This window comes from Mauremys mutica, chromosome 1 (genome assembly GCF_020497125.1).
Source record: "Mauremys mutica isolate MM-2020 ecotype Southern chromosome 1, ASM2049712v1, whole genome shotgun sequence".
NCBI classification, from domain to species: domain Eukaryota; kingdom Metazoa; phylum Chordata; order Testudines; family Geoemydidae; genus Mauremys; species Mauremys mutica.
In genome coordinates, this window is record NC_059072.1 from 241,334,467 (window position 1) to 241,352,873 (window position 18,407).

General features: G+C 43.4%; 1 protein-coding gene across 1 annotated transcript in view; it reads right to left on the reverse strand.

Moving 5' to 3' along the window:
• The window catches only part of LOC123363564 (cohesin subunit SA-2-like), a 103,471-nt gene extending 85,073 nt beyond the window's left edge, over positions 1 to 18,398 (reverse strand). The window contains exons 1-5 of the mRNA XM_045004689.1: positions 18,293 to 18,398; positions 16,861 to 17,552; positions 6,256 to 6,340; positions 5,268 to 5,417; positions 2,197 to 2,293 (exon numbers count right to left, since the gene is read on the reverse strand). Of these exons, the coding sequence (XP_044860624.1) occupies positions 2,197 to 2,293; positions 5,268 to 5,417; positions 6,256 to 6,340; positions 16,861 to 16,904 (376 nt within the window). The 5' untranslated portion in view covers positions 16,905 to 17,552; positions 18,293 to 18,398. The remainder of the gene's footprint in view (positions 1 to 2,196; positions 2,294 to 5,267; positions 5,418 to 6,255; positions 6,341 to 16,860; positions 17,553 to 18,292) is intronic.
• Positions 18,399 to 18,407: the final 9 nt, after the last annotated feature.

Sequence of the window (18,407 nt, forward strand, 5' to 3'; positions counted from 1 at the left end):
GTTGCCATTTGTTCTGTAGCCGTAGCACCAGAAACTAAGCACACAATTCAGTACTTGAAAGGGAGATCACTAAGGAACAACTGAGTGCTGCAGAAAGTAATGTTGGTGCTTCAATGGATGGCACCATTCTCTCCGAATCATGGCTGAAGAAACACCTCAATGTGGTATAAGGTGACACTGTGCTGTGGAAGGTGCTAGATTTCAGATGAGATGTGAAACTCTTATCCATTGATGATCATGGGTCCCATGTCACTTTTCATAAGAGCAGGGGTATTAGTCCCTGCTCAAGGAGAAATTTCAGCTGCAGAAGTTATATTCTACATTGCATTCTTCTTCACTTCCGATCTGTGACTCTGAAGCTTTCAGCTAGCTACCGAGTTGTCTCTAATAGCAGTTGGTGTCTCTATGTCTGCTTTGGAAATAATTATTACTTAGACTCACAATCACCCTGTAGCAAGTAGATAGAAGAAAGAGAGACACATTGTTCCTCAAACAACTGAAATGTGAGACTCAATTTGCAAGTACTTGTAAAGTACTTTCAGAGCCTCAGATGAAAATATTAGGTGAGTGCAAACTAGTATTCTGAAATCAACAAAAAATTTGAAGTCATGAAAAATATTTTTCTCAAAAATCAGTGATTCTGAATAGACGTGTGGACATGTTTCAGAGTATTAGAGTACTTGTTACACAAGAAGGTTGAATCTGCAGCCATTATATGCACATAACGTTCAATGAAGTTAAGAGGAGTTGTGTGCCCAAAGGCTGAAGAATTTGGCCATTGACATCCTCCATCATTAATCTTGATATGTCTAGAGCCCATTAAAACAAACAATCCACTTCTGTATAAGTGACCTTGGGGGGAGGGATAGCTCAGTGGTTTGAGCATTGGCCTGCTAAACCCAGGGTTGTGAGTTCAATCCTTAAGGAGGCCATTTAGGGAACTGAGGTTAAAAAAAACCAACAAAACAGGGGATTTGTCCTGCTTTGAGCAGGGGGTTGGACTAGATGACCTCCTGAGGTCCCTTCCAACCCTGATAGTCTATGATCTATTATCAAGGTAATAACTGTCCAGCAAAAGGATATGCCTATTATGACACTCTGTACCTCAGGGGAACACCCTGCACCCCCATGTTCATCCTTATAATATGATTGTGTGGTATCCAATGCAAAGTTTGTCATGTTGGGGGTCTTCAGAAGGCTCATGATGCACTGAGCATTGTTGTTATAATAATGTTATGTTACAGGTTGTAATTTCATGTATGTAGTTATGAGGCTGAAAATGTGTCCTCATGGCTTAAAACAAGCCCAGGCAAAACTCTCTAGGAACAAAAGGGCAGTTCACACCTCATCAGGGCAAGTATGGGACAAACCCAGCCCAGCCTCACAGGAACAAAGGACACTGGCCTAGGCAGCAAAAAAGGATCTGTTGAACTCTCGAGTGAGTCACCCCCGTTCCCTTGGTCAGTCAGGGACTACGATGAGGTAATGCTCACCTGGACCCTGAAGGGGGGAGCAAAGCCAAGAGGGAAGAAAGAACATGATAAAAGGGAGAGAGGTTTGCCATGCTCTTCCGCTCTCTTCCACCTCCATCTACAGACACCACCACCAAGCAACTGAAGCGCTGATCGAAGGGGAGAGCCTGGCTGAAGGGCAACCAGCCAGCCTGTGGTGAGAAGCATCTAAGTTTGTAAGGGCACTGAAAGTGTTAAGATCAGTTTATAATGTGTTTTGCTTTTATTTCATTTGACCAAATCTGACTTCTTGTTCTTTGACTTATAATCACTTTAAATCTATCTTTTGTAGTTAATACATTTGTTTGTTTAGTCTACCTGAAGCTGTGCATTTGGTTTGAGGCGTATCAGAGACTCCCCTGCGGATAACAAGCCTGGTGCATACCAATTTATTTGTTAAATTGGCAAACTCATAAGCTTGCAGTGTCCAGCAGGCATAACTGGACACTGCAAGACGGAAATACCTAGGGTTGTGTCTGGGACCGGAGATATCGGCTAGTGTCATTTGGTTGTACAATCCAAGCAGCTTACATGCCAGAGGCTGTGCGTAAACAGCCCAGGAGTGGAGGTTCTCACAGCAGAGCAGGGTAAGGCTGGCTCCCAGAGTCAATGATTGGAGTGACCTAGCAGATCGCCAGTCCAGATAACACATGGGGAACATCACACCTATATGATACCGAATTACCTTGACAGCCTGAGCACTGAATGTAGAAGTTGATCAGATCTAGAAGTGCCACATCTCGATCTTGGATATAAGCTTCAACCCAGTCATCTACCACAGACTAAAACAGATTACAGAAGAAAAAAAAAAGTGATCAAAGGCTAAACAAGGTGTGATATGCTCCAGCCTGGGAAATTCTTAATATAGTATGTCTTACACTATTCTGTCACTAATAGTTATAAAAAATAGATATCCAGAATAAGTTGTCCACCATTTGGTTATGGCCACAACATTATGTGTGCACGCATCTCCTTCTGAAGTAAACTGTTAGAACACTATTCCCAGAACTGCACACTCCCTTATATCCCAGCTAGAACAAACTGAGGGTATGGCTACACTTGCAGGTGTGCAGCGCTGGGAGTTACAGCTGTCTTCGTACAGCTGTGTAGGGAAAGCGTTGGTGTGTGGCCACACTCACAGCTACCAGCGCTGCAGTGTGGCCACATTTGCAGCGCTGTTGGGAGTGATGCATTATGGGCAGCTATCCCAGCGTTCAAGTGGCAGCAACGTGCTTTTCAAAAGAGGGGGGTGGGGTGGAGTGTGACAGGGAGCGGGGGAGAGAGAGAGAGTGGATTTTTGGAGCCGACACTGTGTATCAGCTCCCTGCCTAGCAAAATCTGAAAATTTCCCCGACCCCTCATTTACTCTTAACTGCAAACAGCCTGCAGACCAGATAAGCAGCTGCTCCAACGGACTCCCTTTCTCCCCCCCGCCCCCGCTGTTTCTCTCCTCAAGCAAACACTCATCCCCCTGCCTGCCTCATTCACAGCAAGGTAGTGGGTTATCTCAATTGATTGTTCACAGTCAGTTACAGATTGACCACAGCAAACAGGAGCTGTGTTTGTTTTTTAGATAAGCAGCTCCCGAAGCCCCGAGTTCACAACAAAACAAAGAGAGTAATTTAGTTAAAAGCATTCTGGGATATCTCCTAATACCCTGGAGGCCAATAACAGCGCTGGTGTGTGGCCACACTTTACGAGCAGCGCTGCAGCACCAGCGCTGCAATCGTTATACCCCAAGCAGACCCAGGTGTACAGCCAGCGCTGCAGCCAGGGAGTTGCAGCGCTGGATGTGCCCTGCAGGTGTGGACAGTTACTAATTGCAGCGCTGGAAAGCCTCCACCAGCGCTGCAACTCTCAAGTGTAGCCATACCCTCAGGCTATGCTAGAACAAAACAAAATAGCTGCTCTCAAAACAACAAAAACCCCAATGTTTATATCAAAATTCTTTCTTAGAGTTTCATAAACAAAAGAAAATAAAAAAGGCAGTTGGGCACCATCACTAATCAATATCATAAATATTTTACAAGATTCGTATCATACAAAAATGGTTACCAAAATGTATTTGAGTTTACATATACTGTATCAGCCATTAGAGACAGGGTATATTATAAACACTGGTATTAAAGAAAAAACATCAGCTTTTTAAAAAAACAAACAAAAAAAAAAACTTCTATCTAAAGTTTGCCACCTGTTGTTGTTACAGACAGCACCTAAGATGACTTTAACTTAAAGAGATGAGGAACGTTTTACTTTCATTTAATTTCATTCATTCCAAGGCCAGAAGGGACCATTGTGACCATCTAGTCTGACCTCCTGTGTAACACAGGACATAAAACTTCCCCAAAATAATTCCTTTTGAACTAGCGCTTACCTTAAAATAAATCCAATCTTGATTTTAAAATTGCCAATGATGGAGAATCCACCATCACCCTTGCTAAATTCTTCCAGTGGTTAAATTACTCTCACTGGTATGAATGACAATGAAGAGTCACTGGGCTAGGGAGAGTGAGAATGATGCTTTAGCCTGGTGGTCAGGACTCTCACTTAGGATGTGGAAGACTCAAGTCCAAACCCTATTCCTGGGACTGCATTCAGTGAAACAGCTTCAACAGAAGAGACTGAGACCCCCTTCCACACAGCTCTGTGGGTAGGGCCCTGATCTGAGAGGTGGGAGATCTAGGTTCAAATCCATTCTCCAAATCAGACAGGGGGGGAAACTGAACCCTGGTCTCTTACATCGTAGGTGAGTGACAAACACCGGGCTGAAAGTTATAAGGAAAGTAGCACCACCACCTTCCCACCCCATTTTGTGAATCTAGACCTCTAAGAAAAAGCTACAAACATGTCTTTCGATCCAAAATGGATTTTTTTTTTTGGATTTGCCAAAAAAAAATTCACAATTTTCAGATTTAGTTAAACCCAAACCAAAAATTTTTTCAAATTTTTTCTAAGGTCAATGAACAGAATGTAGTTTATTTGCCCAGTTCTAACTGTAAATTTAAAAAGTGGTGACCCTAAAGCCCTGATTCTGCAAGATTATTAACCTGTGTGGACCCTATGCCTGAAGCCGCCCACTGAAGTTAATGAGGCTCTTCATGGGAACAGAAGTTCACTTTCACAAAGCACCTTGCAAGACTGGGGCCTACAGTCCAGAATATATATTAATTAAAAAGGGTGTGGGGGAAGCACTTCTTTGATTTCATAAGGATTTCTTCAGCACAGAAGAAACTTACTGACTACACAGGGAAACTGACTACTTACAAAACACTGTCAAACTGGGAGGGCAGGGGAAATAGTAGCCAAGATTTCCTAAAAGGGATGCCTAAAGTTAGTCTCTTACAGCCACATTTAGGCACTTAAGTGGCTTGGTTTTCAAGAGCCCTGAGCTCCTAATAGCTTCCACTGAAGCCAATGGGAATCACTAGGTTTTGAAAAATCAGATGACTTTTTAGGTGCTTAAATATTGCTTTTGGGGCCTGGCTTTAGGCACCTTTTGTTGGAAATCCCTGCCCAAGTTTTCTCACTCACTTCTTTCACAATTACAGTAACCTTGTTACTTGTAAGTCTAGGAGTCAAAAAAAATTTCAGACAAGTGTCATTTTTCAAGTTGACTGGATAACAAAGACTACACAAAGACTCAACAGATTTCAAAATTAAACCAGAAATTCTTGAGATGTATTTAACAGAAATCATTGTGTGTCCATTTCCCCTCCCAGAGGTAGAATGTCAATTCAGTCCAGGAACTGAAAGTACCTGCATTGCCCTCTTGCCCATGCTGACCACTTCAAACAATGTAACTGCTTCAACCACTTCTCCATTCTGCGGCTGGCTTGGCCTTCTCCTGCTCCTGGAAGAATTTCTTCGTATGCGTGCACACTGTTCTTGGACCTTCCTTTTCCCTCTCTAAAATCATTCAAGAGAAGATGTGTAACCATAAGACAAGTAATGGCCATCCAGACAAATGCAGGCTCCCTAGACGTACAGTGTTCTGTCCTCTAGCAATATGTGCCTGTTACTCCCATTACAACATTTTCCCAGGATTTCATAGAAGATATGTGTAAATGTTGTCTGACTGCCAGTGTAGGGTGACCAGACAGCAAGTGTGAAAAATCGGAAGGGGGGGAATATGCGCCTATAGAAGAAAATGCCCCAAATATCGGGACTGCCCCTATAAAATAGGGACACCTGGTCACCCTATGCCAGTGGCAAGGAACTATCAAGTAGAGCAGAATGGGGATGGGATAAAGAAGAGGATATGCCAGGTGAAGATTCCTTTTGCAAGAACATCCTTAAGTAGGAGAGTGTAACTGGTGAGCAGCTGCCAAGTGGTTGCCTCTGAAAGGGCATGGGGCAACAATGATAGTTATTTCTGAATGGGGGTTTGGTAAACAAACATGGAGACTTGCCTATTTGCTTGCAGGATAAGCACTGCATTGGCATTAATGTCAGCTGCACATACTGTGCATTTAAGGAAGCTTATATCCCAAAGAGGGTTGCCAACCCTGCAGGATTGTCCTCTGATGAAACCTCCAGGAATATGTCCAACCACAGTTGGCAACCCTAATCCCAAAGTGACCTGATTGTGACTCCTGATGCCAACAGAATTTTGGATCAAACTAGCCAGGGAACGAGCGATGAGAGGCTCTTTATCCCCATTGTCAATGCCATGCAATATCCCACCTACTTTTCTCTTATTCAGTGTAACAGGCTACCAATTTGCATAATGAAAGCATGAACTCACTGGGGTTTGCAAGTTGCCATTCCTCAGACAGCTGCCACTCTGTACAGTGGACTCAGGCACAGTCTCATCATGGATAGCATTTTCTCTGGAGCACAATAAACAGAAAATATTGAAGGGTATATAGGACTTCTCCTGTGAACAAACTCATCTGCACCCAAATAACAGATTTTCAATGTCTCCACAATAGGCCAAGTGGCTTTCAGAGCTCAGGAAGTTAAATATTAGGGGTCAACATTTAGGAGGAAGATAAAGCATACTCATGGCCTATTTTACCTCTGCATAATCCTGAATTTTGAAGCCGTTTGATTAATCTGCTATGAAATGACATCTTTTCTCAGCATTTTCCACACTGAACAATATGCTTTAGCAAAGGCCATTTCTAAGCTGTCTTAAATGAATTCATTGCCTACCAGCAGACAAGAAAAGATGGGAGAAAAGTTAATAGGTATGGTAACCACTTTTCATTCTATAATTATGCCTAATTTGATATTCACTTTTAATCATAAAGAATAGGGAATCCAATTATTTTTCACAACTATCTACACAACAAAAAGGCGAACTAAGAAAAGTGACTACTTAATGGGAAACAACATTCATGGAGAATATCACATCAGTGACACAGTCACTATCAGTGATATGTGACAAGAGGCCCATCAAAAGTATCTGAAATTTTAAAGATTCATGGATTTTTAAGGCCAGACAGGACCATTAAATCATCTAGTCTAACTTCTTGCATAACATGGGCCACAGACTTTCATCCAGTTACTCCTGTATTAAGTGAAATAAAATACAACATTGAAGCTTACTGACTTATCAATTTCCTTAGAACCCTACATGGGGCAAATTTGCTCCCTGCTCCTTCAACTAAATCTGCAGTCTGCAGAGCAGACCCCTGTAACTGCATAGAGGCAGTTGAAGAATTGAGGGTCCAGTGTATTTTATTGGTGATAATAAATGGCAGGTTTTGTTGAAACACTTAAATTTACTTCTTTGGACCTACTGGGCTGCTCAGTATCAGCAGAATTAGGACCTCAATGGCTGTCACATAGTTTAAGTATCATTCTGCATAACACCCATGTCCTATAAACATTTTTGCACGGGCTTAAGTGTGTAGCTACATTGGTTTCTATGTGACGTCTCACCATACACTTCAACCCCGATATAACGCAACCCAATATAACACAAATTCGGATAGAACGCGGTAAAACAGCGCTCCGGAGGGGGGGCGGGCTGCGCACTCCGACGGATCAAAGCAAGTTCGATATAACGCGGTTTCACCTATAACGCAGTAAGATTTTTTGGCTCCCAAGGACAGCGTTATATCGGGGTAGAGGTGTAGTAAAATTAAAAATGTACATAAGCGTTTGAAGGATTGAGTGCTAAAACAGGAATCCAGGGTGAGTAAGATCTTAGGTAAATTTTACTAATTTAGAAGACGTTTGACTGTAGAGAGATGGATTATAGGTAATAGCTAAGTCAGGCTGCTACATGCAAAAATTATTAAATGTTTCTCTTTATTATTTTCTGAGCTGCAGACAGTAAGTGGCTCAGTCATATGCTGTTTAAACCATTCTAGTTCAAACCTGCAGAAGTTAAAAACATTTAGCTTGTTCTTCCAGCACATACTCTTTTCCTGATCCCAGACGGATCTTCCCAGACATTAATCTTTTGTAGCCCACTAATTAAAAAGATTCAGGATAGTGTACTTTGTTTTGTTCTTCTACATAATTAATTTCTGTCTCCCTTGGTTTTGAAGCTGGGTGTAACATTACATAGCTAGGCTAACACGTTCTTACCTGTGCTGTTTTACTAGAACACCACCACAGGGCATAGCCAATCACTTCACTACTTGCCCAACCCTACTGTCACAATTAAAATACTTGTTATAATGCTCACTACAATTTTGAACTCTTGCCCCCCAGTTCTTCCCATATAATGTACATCAATATATTTGTACCATTCTATGGTACAAAGATGCTAGGCACATTTCACAGCTGCTATAATCAAATCCACAAGTAATACAGTTCTTAAATTATGGGAAAAGTAAAGATCTCATTGTAGGACAACTCAGCCCAGGTCTTGTCTGAGCATGCAGATTACTACTTATAAGAACTGTTTAGTATTCAGTTCAACTAGAACTTTATATCATGCAGATCTTTCCCAGGCACCGCACGGAAGCCTGAAAGGTGATCTACAAATAAGGCTCATATGGGAAAATCATCTCTGAATTCAATAGTGTTACACAAGCGATGAATTTGGCCAATGGCATTTACTTGACAAAAGTGCCATAGGCGCCTTCCACTAACTAGGCCATGAGGAGCAGCCATGCAAAAAATACTGAAGCTCCAACATTTTAGATCACTTGAAATATTGGGTTGCCTCTGCACTGTGATGCCAATGAAAGCACCATGCTGTAACATAACCCCACCAACCTAGAAAGAGTCAGTAACGTATCTTTGGGCATATTGCTCTGTTTTTTAAAAAATAATTTGACAAGAGCAAATTACATGTTGCATACTTTTCCTTCCCTCCTCCTTTCTATTATCTGTAGGGTTTCTATTTAGATTAGAAATTCTTTGGGGCAAGGACCCATTATCTTGTATGTACAATAGGCTCCTTACAGATCTCAACGCATTATACAAATGATAAATTTTAAAAACACATCCAAAAAACACACAAGGAGAGTCTTACACATGAGTCATATTAGGAGAGTACCAACTGGCCACTGCAGAAGTCAGAAAGAATACACCTCAGGATGAGGTAGGAAAACACCCTCTCATTTAAACAGCAACAGTAAGTGTTCACCATCATACACCAGGTACAGATTGGTGTTAGTTCCAGAAAGATGATAGCTTATGTTCAAGCTCCTCTAATCTGTTTCCTGCCTTTCTTTATCCTTCAAGGAGGCCTGGAAAATCTCTCCCATTAAACACAATGCCAAGCAAATTCTTAAATATAGCACGATGAACTCTGCATCCTGGAAGACTATAAAGCAACCGAAGGACGCTGATCTAGGTGAAGCCCTTTATCAGTGGTGAGAGAGGAGAGCATTCCTATTAGTGATCCTTTACTATGTGAGAAGGCTAAGAGCTTTAATCAAGCTTTAGGAGGAGATGCTGGTTTCTCTGCTAGTCAGGGATGGCTCAGTCAGTTTAAAAAGCATGACAACACCCGGCAACTAACAGTCACCAGGGAAAAGCTGTCTGCCGATTTGGGAGTTATTTCTGACTATCAAAAAAAAATTGCAAGATATCTTAGCCAAGCACAACTTGTTACCAGAACAAGTTTATAATTGTGATGAGGCTCGCTTGTATTGGAAGATATTGCCATCAAAAACACTTAATACCAGAACGTAAAGATCTGTGCCTGGCTACAAGCAAAGCAAAGAATGTTTAACAATCCTGGCCTGTGCTAATGTCAGTGGCACATACATGCTCCCATTAACTGTCATTGGTAAAGCGAAGAATCCATGTGCACTTAAAAATGCACTCATGGATGCTTTGCCCGTCATCTACAAATCACAGGGAAAAGCACGGATGGACAGTTCTTTGTTTCGTGATTGTTTTTTTTTTAAACTTTTTGTACCAAGCATATGGGTTCATCTGAATGAAGAAAACATCCCACCAGTCTTACTGCTGGACAACACACCCGCTCACCCTGACAATGGAGGGCTTACCTCCCAAGATGACCCAATCTTCTGTTTTTTTCTCCTTCCAAACGTAACATCTCTTGTGCAGCCTATGGACCAAGGAGTGCTGGAGAGTCTAAAATGGCACTATAAATGGCATCTTCTTAATCAACCACTGATATCTGATGAAGCATCTGAGAATGAAGACAACATGTTGCAGCACTGGAAAAAAAATCAGTATCAAGAATGCTATATACGGGGTTGCAGAAGCCTGGAAAGACATCCCTGGGTCAAGCTTACAAAAATTGTGGGAAAATATGTGGCCTGCAGTTATTGCTAACACTTAGGACAGTGAACTTGCAGCTGCAACAGCAACATTAGCAGCTGAAAAAGAGACCAATGCATTTGTTGACCTCCTCCACAGACTTCCTGGCTGCACAGAAGTTGACAAAGATGATGTTACAGATTGGCTTGAAAATGATTGATGCTAATGACCCTGGCTATCAGTTACTGGATGATGCCAAAATCATGCAGACTGTACACTACAGGCAGACAGAGAGTATGAAGCTGAAGATTCTGCCAAGGAAGAATTGACAGAAAAAAATTCTCACTGCAATGCTACAAGAGCAGGAAACCTCTTCCTTCCGTACTTGACGCAACAGCCCGGTATCGACCCCACTGAACTGTGGTTAATGAAGCGACTTTGTGATTGCACAATGAAGAAGAGAACCTCTCATCTAAAAAACACTGTAAAGAAGGGGGCTGTATTTTAAAGCTTGAATTTATCATTTTTAAAAACGGGTAGTCTTCACTAGCAATAACTGCAGGCAGTAAATAAAGAAGGGAGCTATGTTTTAATGCTTTGTCATTATCATTTTTGCATTTTTTATAAATTGTACTGTTTGCGATGTTACGAGTAAACATGCAAAACAGAAATGGTGTCTGGTGTAACATTAGACAGACTTTGTAGACGGTCCCTATAATGTTCAAGATTAATGACTAAAGAGTGTAAAAATGATCAATACAACTTGTTAAAAATTCATGCCAGTTTTCCTGTTCATAAATTAACAAAACACTGTTTGTAAGAACTAACAGTTTGTATATTGTTAAATAGATTAAAAGGGGGGGCATGTTTTAATGCTTTTTCTGGCAGGGATCAGCTGGTTTAAAAACAACTCTGCATCTTAAAATAATGGCATGAAAGCTCTTTGCCCATTCTCCTGATTATCTGAATTTTTGATTCTCTGATTTGGTCCTGGTCCCAATTAGATAGTTACATTTTGCTGTTAGTTTTTGTGTCTTTTGCTAGTTACTTCTAAATGGATATCTGCTCTCAGATACACATGTGCAATCCCCATTGATTTCAATGAGGCTGCATAGGTGTAACTGTGGGCAGATTGTGGTATGACATATTATGAAAGTATAATATGTGCCATACCTTCTGAAGTGCCCACAATATCTATCATTCATTTCTACCTAGGTTTCTACTCCAGACAGGAATTTACTGGAAGGCAACAAGACCTCAAATTCTTATCAAGGAGAGGTAGAGATGAGTAGTGCATCTCCGAGCTCCTGTAGAACCCAAATGAGATGACAGCACCCTGGAGAAGACCTGTTTTGGAGGTGGGGAGATCAGCAAGTAACTGATTAAAATTTAGGTTCAGCTTAGTGAAGATGCAAAAAAACACATAAGAACTGCACAAAAGTTTTTCTTCTGAATTTAAACAATTTTGCCTGTTTTAGTCTTGTTGTTTCATGTATCCATTCCCTATATATTCCCTGACTAAGGTTTGTAATGGTTTTAAATATTGTTACAAATCTAGTCTGCATTTTCTCTTACACAGTAATAGTGTTGCTTGTAATATGAAACAACCTAAGAACTGCCATACTGGGTCAAACCAGTGGTCCATCTATCCCAATATCCTGTCTCCAACAGTGGCCAGGCAGAGCTTCAGGTGGAATATCAAGAACAGGGTAATTCTGGAAAAAGCCTCCCGTCTTCCCCTCCCAGCTTTTGGCAGTCAGATTTAGGCCACCCTGAGCATGGAGTCATTGATGGATCTATCCTCCATGAACTTATCTAGTTCTTTTTTTAACCCAGTTATACTTTTGGCCATCTTAACATTCTATGGCAATGAATTCCATAGGTTAGCTGTGCATTGTGTGAAAAAGTATTTCCTCTTGTTTGTATTGTATTTAATTCCTCTTCCTGTTTGTTCAGCACGGAGAGTTCACATAGCATCTTTCCAGCTGACCATGCTGGCTTTCCGCAGCAAACGCTCTCCCGCCTGAAGTACACCGCAGTTATTGGATCTGCTGAGTCTGTGAGGAGAGGCGGCTTTGCAATCACAGCTCTGCTCCAGCCATAGGAACTTTGATACCTATGGGCAGATTGCTCGTGGCATGGAGGAGAAGGGGCATGAAAGGGACATGCAGCAGTGCCATGCTAAGATCAAGGAGCTGAGGCAGGCATACCAGAAGGCAAAGGAGGCCAATTGTCGGTCTAGTGTATTGCCAAAGACATGCCATTTATTTACAAGGAGCTGCATGCCATCCTCAGAGGTGACCCCATCTTCACCACCAAGAGCCCCATGTATACATAGAGGGGCTGGACACAGCAGCCAGCAGGTTGAACCCTGAGGATGAAGTGGTGGATGATGAAGTGGAGTTGGAGGAGGAGATGGGACAGGCAACTGGGACATCCATTGGCGTGGGGAGCCAGGGCCTCTTTTTTAACTTTGGAGGGGTCTAGCCAGTCTCAGCACTCCAGCTCTGGTGTGCATAACACAGAAAAGGGAAGCTCCAGTAAGTATCCCTTGTGCTTTGATACTGCAGGGAGACATGATGTAGCCCTCTGCTTTTTTTCCCCAGAGTAGAAGAGGGATAGAAATAACCAATACAACTTTTCTGGAGGTACTTTGCAATCCTCTGCTGAAGGTTCCCTGGGAGGGCAGCCTTGTTTCTTCCCCCACAGTAGAAAAGTTGCTGCGCCAATCAGCAATTACCTGTGCAGGCATCAAAGCAGCACACAGGCAAGCAGCATACAGACCCAGTCTGCAGTTCCATGCATGCAGGAGCTGCATCCTTGGTTACCCTCAAGAGTGAGGTGTCAGCTGCTATCAACCTCGACTGTATAAAATGGTGCCAGTATTCATAATAGTGGCCCTAAGTGTTTGTTTTGATACCCTTGTGAACCCCACCCTTTCTCCCAGCTTGCCCCTTCCCCCTACCCCAGGCCAAACTCATCATTACGGCTCTTCCTGTGCTGTATACCTGCTAAGGGAAAGAAAGAAAGAAAGAAAGAAAGAAAGAGGTGTATTTAACTTGTATGAATCAAGGCTATGAGTGCACTCACAACAGTGCCTCTGTCTATCGTTTCTTTAGCTTTTGCAGATGTTCCCTTGAGAATCTCCTCCTGCACACTGGCTGAGCAGCTCTCTCTGATAAGACAAACCAGGAGGAGTAAGGAAAACATTCAGGGAGATGTTGCAATTATTTGATGCTACTTATAGCGAGCAGAGAGCATGGAGAGAGATTGAAAAACTGAAAATGGATAGCCAGGAGAGGAAACGGGCAGGAGCAGATGATACACCTGCCGGAGGACCAAACAGACATGCTGAGGTCCCTGATTACACTGCAGGCGGAACACATGTGCTCGCCTCCCCCTGCAGCCTATACTGAACTTCCTTCCATTCCCTCCCCAAACTCCACACACACATTCCTTGCATGTTCCTTGGCTGTCACAGTACCCCATGCATTCCACCATTTGGGACATGTTTCACAATGACAGCTGGACCTAAACCCAGTTGTGAGAGCTTTATTTCAAAAAGCGCTCTTCAGAATCATGTCCCTTGTGGAAAACAAATGTTTGTATAGCTGATGTATAAAAATGTACATATAAAAAGAAAATGAATATTTATTTGCCTATAACACGTGGTGGTTGCTGCTGAAATTCATACACAGTAGCAATCGGTGCATTAGCAGACTACAATTAATGCACCCACGGAAATCATTAAAAGGCTCATACTACAGTGAAAGAAAGCAATGCCTGGCTCAATGCATTAAAGAAAAACACATTACTGGGGCCCCTTCTCAAAATGCTCCTGCAAAGTCTCCCTGATTCAAATAGCCCCCCTGCTGAACCCCTCTACCAGCTCTGGTATTTGGCTGCTCAAAAGCAGCTGCCAGTTAATCTACCTCAACGCTCCACCCCTGCGGAAACTTTTCCCCCTTAGCTTCACAAATGTTATGCAGAGCACAGCAGGCTGCTATGACCATGTGTATTTTCCTGAGGTCTAAACTGCCAAAAAGGCAGCACCAGTGACCCTTTAATCTGCCAAAGGCACATTCAACAGCCATTCTGCACCTGCTGAGCATGTTGCTGAAGTGCTCCTTGCTGCAATCAAGGCTTCATGAGCCATTGGAAACAAGAGGTAGGCTGGGTCTCCCAGGATCACAACTGGCATTTCCACATCCCCAATTGGAATCTTCTGGTCTGGAAAGAAAGTTCCTGCTTTCAGCTTTCTACATAGGCCAGCAATCCTGAAGATGTGTGCACCATGCACCTTCCCTGACCCGCTGCGTTGATGTCAGTGAAATGACCTAGGTGACCCACCAACGCTTGCAATACCATAGGAAAGTAACCCTTTCTGTTAATATACTCCATCACAAGGTGGTCTAGGGCCAAAATGGGGATGTGTGTGCCATCTATCACCCCACCACAGTTAGAGAATCCCATTGATGCAAGGCCATCCACTATTTCCTGCACATTGTCCAGAATCACAGTCTTTCATAGCAGGAGACGATTAATGACCCTGCACACTTGCATGACTGCAACGCCCACGGTGGACTTTCCAACTCCAAATTGATTCGTGACTGATCAGTAGCAGTCTGGAGTTGCCAGCTTCCACACAGCGATAACCACTCACTTCTCCACCCTGAGGGCAGCTCTCATTTTAGCGTCCCTGTGCCGGAGGACAGGGGTGAGCGCCGCACACAGATCCAGGAAGGTGGCTTTGAGCATCTGAAAGTTCTGCAGCCACTGCTTGTCATCCCATACCTACATCACAATGCAATGCCACCACTCAGTGTTTGTTTCCCAAGCCCAGTACTGATGGTCCGTGTGCAGCTGCTCCATGAATGCCAACAGAAATCTTGATGGTTTCTTTCCATGGCACGCAGCAGGGCAGACACCACGGTGTCATTATCAGATTCACAGTTCATGAAATACTGCAGGATCAGCTGTGTTATGTTCATAACACTTATCACAAGACTGCAGAGCAGTATAGGATCCATGCTTTGAGACAGATGGCGGGCGTGCAGTTTACAGGAGTGGTTGAAAAGTGGCATGAAACATAGTCAGAAGCCCACAGAATGATGGGACAGAGAAAACTGCATCATGGGACAGTAAGCCTGCCCCCTTAAGGCACTGTGATCCCGTGCCAGGGCACCCAGGGGCAAATGGTGGCGAGTTGTACAGTGGGATAGGTACCCATGGTGCATTGCTGTCTCTGTCAATGCAAGAGCACCAACTGTGGACACACTCCACCATCACAAGGAGCATTGTGTGGATGTGTAAAAGTAGTTTAATTACAGCAGTAGATGATTGTTGACATAACTTAAGTTGACTTAACTTTGTAGGGTAGACATAGCCTAGCTCTTCAGACTTAACTATCTTGAATAATTTTGTATTATCTACAGACTTTGCCACTTTACTGTTCATTCCATTAATGATCTGGAAAAGGAATATGTTGAACAGCACAGGTCCCAGTGCAGATCCTTATTTCCCTTTCTCCATTCTGAAAATTAACCATTTATTCCTATCCTTTGTTTCCTATCTTTTAATCAGTTACTGATCCATTCAAGGACCTTTCCTGTTACCCCATGACTACTTCACTTCCTTAAGAGCCTTTGATAAAGGACCCTGACAAAGGTCTTCTGAAAATCCAAGTACATTATACCAACCAGATCACCCATGTCCACGTTTTTTAACCCCTTAAAGAATTCTAATAGATTGGTGATGCATGACTTCCCTTTACAAAAGCCATGTTGATTCTTCCCCCCAACATATTGTGTTCATCTATGTTTATGATAATTCTATTCTTTACTATAGTTCCTACCAATTATTTCATCTGGTGCTGAAATTACACCCAAAGGCCTGTAATTGCCAGGACTGCATTGGAGCCCTTTTTAAAAATCAGCATTACATTAGTTAACTTCCAGTCATCTGGCACAGAGGCTTGTTTCAGCGATAGGTTACATATTACAGTTAGTAACAATACAGTTCTGCAATTTCATATTTGAGTTCCTTCAGAACTCTGTTGAATACCCTCTGGTCCTGGTGATTTATTAATTTTTAATTTATCAATTTGTTCTAAAACCTCTTCTATTGACACATCAGATCTGTCACCCAAAAAGCATAGCTTTAATGTGAGTATTTCTCCCACCTCTTTTGCAGCAAACACTGTGCCAAAGAATTCATTTAGCTTCTCTGCAATGACTTTGTCTTCTTTGAGTACTCCCTTAATATCTCAGTTGTATAGTGGCCCCACTGCCTGTTTAACAGGCTTCCTGCTTCTGGTGTATTTTAAAAAACTCTTAATATTAGTGTGTGTATCTTATGCAAGTTGCTTCTCAAATTCTTTCTTGGCCTGCTTATTAGGGAACAATAAAGGGAACAAATCATTTAGCTCAAGATTCTGCAAATTTTCAGGGCAGGCAGACTCCGCCTGAAATCAGTGAGGGCAAAAAGTCACGGAATAACTTAGGCAGATCAAACTAGACTTTGAATCTTTCAAGGAAAGGAGGATGTAATCAATGAGGTAACAAAAGTAGGAGTTAGTACAGTATATAATCAGTAGAGAGAATCCCCCAAAGCTATGGATCATGGATCCACCCAGTGACTGCAGGAGTCATTAGACAAGGGCAATTCACCAAAATACCAATGTATTTTAGAAACTCCTCATTGTCAGACTTACTTTTGGCTGGGGAGGTTACTGGCTGTGTTGGGCTTGGCTATCATTTCCGTTACATCATTTCAGCAGAGTAAAAAGCAAGTTAACATGATCCACACCACTTTCAGGAAACTTCACCAGGAATGGGAAGAAAAGTAGGGTTACCATATTTCAAGTTCCCAACAAGCAGACACTGCAGGAGGTGGAGGCAATGGGAGGGAAGGGAAGCCGAAGGGGGAGTACCTGCAGTAGGGGTACTCACAGGAGATGGGGGGGGCAGTGTCACTCCCTGTCAACAGTGGCAGGGAAGCTGGCACAAGCCCAGGACACAGTGACAGTCGTCAGTCAGCACCTCCCCATGGGATCCCTTCCCCAGGGCTGAGCAGAGCAAGGGGGCATGGGTGGGCAGGATTCAGCAGCTGTGACTTGCAGGGGAAAGGACCAGTCAGCTGCGGATGCAGGGGAATGGCCCAATCAGCAGTGGATACAGTGGATAGCCCAATTGGGATTGGGAAGCTGATCAATTGTGGCTCTTTCTCAACTGCAGCTTCTCTGCTCTGCAAAATCCTGGACATTTGCTGTTATTTGAAAACCCCGCTGGGTCAGGGAAAGCAGGCTCAAAAAAGAGGCTTTGTCTGGGGAAACCAGGACTATGGTAACCCTAAATAAGAGCAGCAGAAACTAAACTTCACTTCCTTGGTTCTTGTCAGAGAAACCTGTCAAAGAAAAGAATGGCTAGAGGTTAGCAAGGCAAATCTTCTATAACCAAGTTAAAAAAGCAAGCCAAAAAAGCAAGCCATTTTAAGGGTAGTAACTTGGAAATAAAAGAATAATGGATTGTGAGGGTAAAGTGGAGATAGTAGCATCTAGCACCTATGAACAGGCCTACAGAGCAAGCGGGGTTTTAAAAGGTAACTAGAGGACATACTGAGGGTTCATATTTATCACTGCACCATTACAGAGAACACAGGAAATATGCAGGTATCCCCCCACTGAATGAGACACGATCCTTTGGCATTGCAGATAACATGACCAATTAGTCATTTTGGGGCTGCAATGATATAATACAAAGAAAAGGTTACAACTGACTGTAAAGGTGGACCTCAGTGCAGTGAGAAAGGGTGCAATACAGCATAGCAAAGCCGGGGTCAAAATGCATGACAGGGCGCAGTAGTAGTCTGCAGTGTAGAAGGTGCTCACTGTGCCACAGCTGGCTTGCAGTGCAAGACGGATATGGTAAAGGGTTGCACTGTACCGCAGGAGGGTGCAAGGCAGAAGGGGTCCAGCGCAGGACACTGCAGCACAGGGGCAATGCAAGCGGGGGTGCAGCGCAGAGTAGCACCGGGGGGTGGGATGCGAGAGAGGCGCCGCGCCGCGCAGGGGCAATGCATGGGCAGGAGGTACGAGCAGCCCCCCCCCGGGAGGGGGGGCGGGGAGCATTAAGGACAGGACTCACCCCTGACGCTCTAGGACACCCGCGCGCTCCCCAGACACTGCGCGACCCCGCGCGGCGCGCGCCCCGGCCTCAAACACGGCGGCGACCCCCTCACGGGGCCCCAAGCCACTGGTAC